This window comes from Cicer arietinum, chromosome 5 (assembly GCF_000331145.2).
Source record: "Cicer arietinum cultivar CDC Frontier isolate Library 1 chromosome 5, Cicar.CDCFrontier_v2.0, whole genome shotgun sequence".
Classification (NCBI taxonomy): Eukaryota; Viridiplantae; Streptophyta; class Magnoliopsida; order Fabales; family Fabaceae; genus Cicer; species Cicer arietinum.
The window spans coordinates 50,492,839-50,500,104 of NC_021164.2; the positions used below are offsets into that span (position 1 = coordinate 50,492,839).

The following is a 7,266-nucleotide window of genomic DNA, read 5'->3' on the forward strand; positions in this document are numbered from 1 at the left end:
CACAACTTAACACTTAGCAATTCCTACGCGATTACTACGACACACGAAGGTTCGATAACCATCATACTCACACACAATACACAACACATAGCACTTAACACCTTCATCTCAGTTATCACGATAAATCAAAATTCGAATCACTCAATCATAAACTCAAATCAAACATGACTCGCGTGCCAGGCACCCTAATGCAATGCGTATATGCCAAAATGCATGGACTCGGAATTCCAAACCAAAACCCTCCTCGAAGGGCCGTAAATCATAATTGTACCGCCTATCGCAGGCCAAAGTACCAATTACCGAGGTGCCACCTATCACGGGTCAGCACGATTTACTAAAATGCGTAAATCATAAACGTACCACCTATCACGGGTCAGTACAGTTACCATGGTGTCACCTATCACGGGTCAACTCGATTTTCTAAATAGTAACTCGTAAACGTACCACCTATCACGGGTCAGTACAGTTTACCGAGGTGTCACCTATCACGGGTCAACACGATTTACTAAAAGAAAAAGCGGGAATCGTAAACGTACCGCCTATCACAGACCAGTACTGTTTACCTAGGTGCCACCTATCACGGGTCAGCACAATTCACCAAAAATGTAAATCGTAAATGTACCACCTATCACGGGTCAGTACAGTTACCATGGTGTCACCTATCACGGGTCAACACGATTTACTAAAAGAAAAAGCGGGAATCGTAAACGTACCGCCTATCACAGACCAGTACTGTTTACCTAGGTGCCACCTATCACGGGTCAGCACAATTCACCAAAAATGTAAATCGTAAATGTACCACCTATCACGGGTCAGTACAGTTACCATGGTGTCACCTATCACGGGTCAACACGATTTACTAAAATGTAAATCGCAAACGTACAACCTATCACGGGTCCGTACAGTTTACCAAGGTGTCACCTATCACGGGTCGACACAATTTACCAAATGAAATGCATGAGCATACACAGACTCCATTCACAACAATCGTTAAGCAAATGCAGATATTAAAAGATTCCCCATTTTTAATACCCATTTAACTTAAACGACTTTCAAACAACATTAATTAAATAAGTCATTAAGAGATTCCCCGTTCTTAATACCGATTTAACTTAATGATTTTCAAAACAAAACGTTAAGCAAACAGTCATATTAAGAGATTCCCCATTCTTAATACTCATTTACCGAAACGATTTTCAAAAACGATAGTTAAGTAACCGAGACATTAAGAGATTCCCCATTCTCAACGCCCAGTTAACTTAAGCATTTCCCTCAAATACACATTAAGCAAACCGAGGTATTAAAAGATTCCCCATTTTTAATACTCGTTTAACTCTAATGGTTTTCAAATTCCACAGAAACAAATTCAAACATACTTTCACATTCAAACCATAATTCACAACAACCACACCAATTAACAAACATCAAGTACGAACACACCAAATACAACGAACACAAATCACGCAACATAACACCCAGATACATCAAATTTCATTTACCACGAAACATTCATCACTATAAACAAAACCTAACTCTAAGGTTTTTACCCATAACGCACTAGTTTCGTTTTTCCCCAAATCGATACATTTAACCCTAACAAATTCCTTCCCACACAACTACAGATAAGTCCCTAATGCAAGCTAGAAGTTTGGAAGGAGCCCTTACCTCAACGTTAGCTTTAACGGACGTTTCCGGTACCGTGAGTAATTCCGGTAAAATCTCCGCTCGCAACGCCGCTTCCAAATTAGTGCACTAGCACCGTAGCACGGAGGTGAGCAACTTTCCCTTCTATCTCTTCGAGAAATGAGGTTTGGATCAAGGAGAAACAGAGGGGTTTGTGTTTGGATCTCAAAACCGTTTTTCTTCGTTTTCGAATCAAAGAGGAAGAGTGGAGTTGCAAAAACCTTGATTTAACTCATACCCGACCTTGGGTCACTAGCTTTGAAGAAAAGGAAGCAACGAAAACGAGAAATGGAGAAAGGATGGATTTTTGGTGAAAGCTCACGTGAGTTCAGAGGAAGAAGATGGAATTTGAGATTTTCCTTCCTTTCTATTTCTTTCCTTTGTTTTTCCTTTCTTCCTTTTTCCTTCCTTCCTTTATATACTATTTTCTTTTCCTTTTCCTTCCTTCTAGTTTTCCTTTCTTTTTCCCTCCAAGCAAACATATATAAAAAATAAATATAACTTAACAAATATCTCAAAATCTAGATATTTATTAAATTACCGTTTCACCCGAAACGCCTTAAATTAACCGTAAAGTATTTTCCGCAGTTAAATTCAATTTATTTATCGACGGGAAATTCTAATTGGCATCGAAATATCTTTTTGATTATAAAACTCCAAAATATTATTAACTTTGGCTTAAAAGCCTCCGAGCCAAAATCCAAAATATACCAAAAATACATAAAAGGTACTTTAAAATTATGGGTCTTACAATAATGTGTCACATAAGTAAGTGAATAAAAAAATACTGACAAGTAAAATATTATGGTCAATATGTCTCTCTATTTGAATTGAAATAATAAGAAAGTCTATAGTTTTGGTTTATTATTCATATTTTTGAACTAACAAAAAATAATAATTTAACATACTTTAAATGCTAAATTACATCTGTGGTCCCTTAACTTAATTTCAGGTAACGTTTTAGTCATTTATCTTTTTTTTTCTCCCGATTTAGTCCTTTATTCCTAACAATATCAAATAAAGTATGAAAACATGAGTTTATTTGAAGATTTGCGTTACGAATTTGATGAAATTTGTATTATATTGAAGAATATAATTAATTTTATGAGTTTTGATTTTTTTTTTTGAATTTTTGTATAAAAAAGGATAACATTGTTGAAATTTTAAAACATAAAATATCAAATTGTCACTTAAAATTAAAATAAAGGACCAAGTCGGGAAAAAAAAAAGATAAAGGACTAAAACGTTACCTGAAATTAAGTTAAGGGACCACAAATGTAATTTAACATACTTTAAATAATGTGACATACGATTTAATGACATATAATCATTTAGACACATTAATTATTCATATATCATTAATTAAATTATAAAAATAAAAAAATTGAAGTTGAAAGTTAAATTTTTAGAGAATATTATTACGATTTTATGGATGTTAATCATTCTACTTTATGATATCAAATGTCACGTTATTTAAAACATCCTACATCGCTATTTTTTTAGTTAAAAAATCAGAATGAAAAACTAAAACTGTTAAATTTTAAAATAGATGGATCAATTTTATAAATTAGTAAAAATTAGGAGACTTCAAATGCAATTAAATCTTATATATATATATAATAGTCATTTTATTTAATGTGTATTGTACTATTCAAAATAAATATACACTGCATTTCTTTTTTCTTTCAAAACATTTAAAATTAGTACACATTATTGTTAAGGTATTCAAATTTTTGATTAATTAAGTTTAATTTCTATAAATATTTATTGAAGGCATGATTATAAATATGTTTTCCACAAAATTCAAATTAATTCCTCGACACTTTATATTAGTTAGCTGAATATCTATCCAGAATTTCAGCAGAACCAATATAAATGTGCCATTAACTTTATCCATTTGAATTTTTTATTTATTTTTAATCAAAATTGGGTTCTACCTAACCCAACTTGTTATCATATATACGCATATTTCATGAAAATTGATCCACCAATTCATAAATGTGTGACATAAGCTCGACACATTGGGCACGATCCTTTTTGGACTAACCATTCGTCAATGCAATCCAAATGAAAAATGTGGCAACAATTTGGAAGTATCTTCACACACTCTCCTTCCTCAAAGTCCTGCAGAATATTAATTATATATGCAATAGTTTCTATAAGACAAGTTAGTGATAAATAGTGCCACTAAAATTTATATTAAATACCTGACCAATATTTTTGCCTAAGATAATAAATAACCGTTTAGGTAACACTTGAACTTGTACTTGAATCTTAAAGTTGCAAAACAAAGTTTTACCACTGCGCCAGAGTGGTCCAATATTATGTATATAATTGCTATTTTAGGGTACAATATGTATAAATATATTTGATATTTAATATAGAAAAAATTAAAAGTTTTGGAGTGGCCATGTCCTACCTGCCTCAACCAAGATCCGGTTTTAGGTAGATTTGATTTTTTTACATATTTAATATTTTTGAATAAAATTAATTTTAATTTGAGTATAAAATTTGAAGTTGTTTTTATAATTAAATTTTAGTCTCAAGTTTATCATCCAACTTATTTATACATAAATATATTTAATTATAAATTATTTTATATATTTTTTATTTATCAGAATCAATCCCAATAAGTAATTAATTGTAAATAATTTAATTTAATTATAATTTTGATATCATTATAACTAAATAATTATATTTTTAATGTAACATACGATTTTATGATATAAAACCATTCAGATTCATTAATTTTTTATATGTTATTAATTAAATTACAAAAATGAAATTTTTTTGAAATTAAAAGTTAAGTTTTTAAAAGGTTTTATTGCAATTTCACAAATGTTAATTATTCTACATTAACATATCATATGTCACATTATTTAAATAATATCAAATCATCATTTTTTTAATTCAAAAATATGAGAGAGACAAAAACTGACGACTTTTAAAATAGAAAAAACCAATTTCGTAAATTAATAAACATTAAAAAATTTAAACTACAATTAAACCAAATAATTAAACACAAATTTAAATCATTCGTAGACAAAAATAATATCTACATTATTCAAAATATATTATTTAACACACATATTTTATTAAATTTTTTACTAATTAAAATTTATAAAATTCCACCAAATTATATATCTCATGTAAATTTGGTGGAATTCGTTTGAACTTCAACCAATAATTAATAGCTTTTTCTTACCAGGAAGCAAATTGAGCAACACGTTTTTTCATGGTAATATTTCAACATTTCGGTAGATTCAAATTCCTGAACAGGAAGCTTTTGAATAAAATTGTGGGGCATGCCTTTGAGTGTGACTCCTCTATCATCATAAACATCTGATGATTCTCTGTTTGTTGTTCCTTGTGTGTTGATCTGAAACAAATGATTCACCAAATCTGAGTAACTTTGATATCATTATAACTAAATAATTAAATAAAATTCTAATGTTTATCCTTACATGACATTCATAAGCTTGTGCAACAGCTGGACATATCCATTCCATAAATACTTTCCCATTAAATAAACCTTTCAATAGGACAACCTACAAATCAGCACCAAGTTTAGAAGAAGTTCATTAATATGTAACCCCACACTTGAGTTCTTCAACCATTAATATAAAGAAAGAGATTTGTTATTTAGACACACAAAAGTTAGACACGATATTTGATATAATATAAAATACAATTTAAAAGTAAGTGGTGTTGAAATTGAGGAGAGAGAAAATCATATATACATACGATGTTGATGTTGGATTTTGTGTCCGACAAACATTTATGTATGAAGAATTGTGGTTGCAGTTACGATTGTAGTTATGCAACAAACTTCTATACTGTTATAAAATACATACAACTGTGTTTATTATAGATAAAATTGCAAATACCTAAAAAAATGCTATATTGTGGTTCGTAATTGCGGTTGCAGAACTAATTTAAAACCATTAGAACATACTAAAAGAGAGAGGCCTTGGACATGGCCTAGTGAACAATAATATCAATGTAAAATGAGTCCAGAGTAGCCAATTGGTTTACCAGTGTTGGTTGATTCAAGTGGTGAAAAACTTAATTTCTCTTTAAGTAATCTATTGATTTGTAGTCTTGAGGACAGAAAAAATAAAACAAATATAGCTTTGTTTATATAAGTTCTCTCGACTCTGATGAGATGAATTATAGTCCAATGCAGATTCCAGATACCAAGAGTCTAAATTCTAGACCAATTTATATAAGATATTAGGTTAAAGTCTCGTTGATGAAAAATATAAGCGTTAATAGAACTTTGCTTTCATATATGCGTTCTTTGATCTCGATTCAGAATAGTAATATTTTCAAATTATATCTTATTTAATGTAAAACTTTTAATATACTCAAGATTGGATATTGAGAGTGCAACCCGAGTGGCCTAATCACAACTGATGATCCAACCGATCTTACATAGACTCATATATCATCATAAAATTTGGATTGAATTTAACTCAACCCTACAAAACTGGCATGTAGGTGAGTGTCTAATGTGTCATCCAAACACCTAACAACAAGAATCTATCCTACTAACAAAGTATGGAACTTGCAGCATTACCTTAGACACTGGCTCATCAGAAACAGCAGGATTGAACAATTCAAGAGCTGCAATGGCACCTGTAACAGCTCCTTTGCCAACTCCTTCAAGAAAACCACCTTCTGTGGTATGCCCTTGAATTGCTCCTGCAATTATTCCCACTATGGACCCTCCTATACACCAACATCAAGCATTACTAGTTAGTTGTAACCAATTCTTGAACTTTGGACCTCAAATTACATGCCTAAACTATGAAATGTACAATATGATATGACATATAGCAATGTTTTTCTTAGGAATTGACAACCATAGTTAACTCAATTAATAAATTCAAAGACACTGAATTAATGACCGTTAAGGAGGTCACATTTTTAAATCTGATAAATTAACGTGACCACTAATTTCTTACATTTGTACTTAAAAAACAAATTCATAATGTTACAAGTGAGAGATGAGGCAACATACCTAGAGCTAAAATGAAAATAAACTCAGCAAAAATAAGCTTCTCAAAAGCTTTCATCAATAGCCTACATGCATAACAACCATTGCTAGAAAACCACTCTGTCATAGCAGGAAAAAGGTTGAGAATAGGCATTTGTGAAATTAATAAGATAAGAAAACGTTGTAACTGTTTTTTCCTTGAAGAAAATGAAGTTACATACTCTAGCATTTAAAGGGTGAGCAAAGTCACTTTAATTAGCTTTTTCTAAAATTATATATCCAATGCAATGGAATCTTAGAAACAAATATAGTGTTAAATGGCAAAGTGATATTTATATTTGTTTACTATGTACGTTGCTTGTGAGTAGATGAAATAGAAATAATGTTTTATGAGAAGAGTATAAAGTTTGTTGCAAGTAGGGGTGTTCATCAACATCCAATTCAATGCAATGGCACATCACTTGAACCCAAAAAAAAATTGAAAAAAAAATTGATTTTCGTATTCTATGTATTAAAATCTAAGTACCAAACCAAAATATTTACATGTTTCGATTTATTATGAGTATAGTCAATAATTAGCTACA

The 7,266-nt window shown here is 30.6% G+C and overlaps 1 protein-coding gene across 3 annotated transcripts in view; it reads right to left on the reverse strand.

Moving 5' to 3' along the window:
- The window catches only part of LOC101511441 (NEP1-interacting protein 1), a 14,998-nt gene extending 7,975 nt beyond the window's left edge, over nucleotides 1–7,023 (reverse strand). The window contains exons 1-6 of one of the 3 annotated variants that reach the window (XM_073368476.1): nucleotides 6,904–7,023; nucleotides 6,707–6,802; nucleotides 6,263–6,414; nucleotides 5,148–5,231; nucleotides 4,889–5,062; nucleotides 3,414–3,807 (exon numbers count right to left, since the gene is read on the reverse strand). In XM_073368476.1, the coding sequence (XP_073224577.1) occupies nucleotides 3,676–3,807; nucleotides 4,889–5,062; nucleotides 5,148–5,231; nucleotides 6,263–6,414; nucleotides 6,707–6,761 (597 nt within the window). In that variant the 5' untranslated portion in view covers nucleotides 6,762–6,802; nucleotides 6,904–7,023 and the 3' untranslated portion in view covers nucleotides 3,414–3,675. The other 2 variants (XM_027334551.2, XM_004500009.4) reach the window with 2 other exon arrangements.
- Between the last annotated feature and the right edge of the window lie 243 nt (nucleotides 7,024–7,266).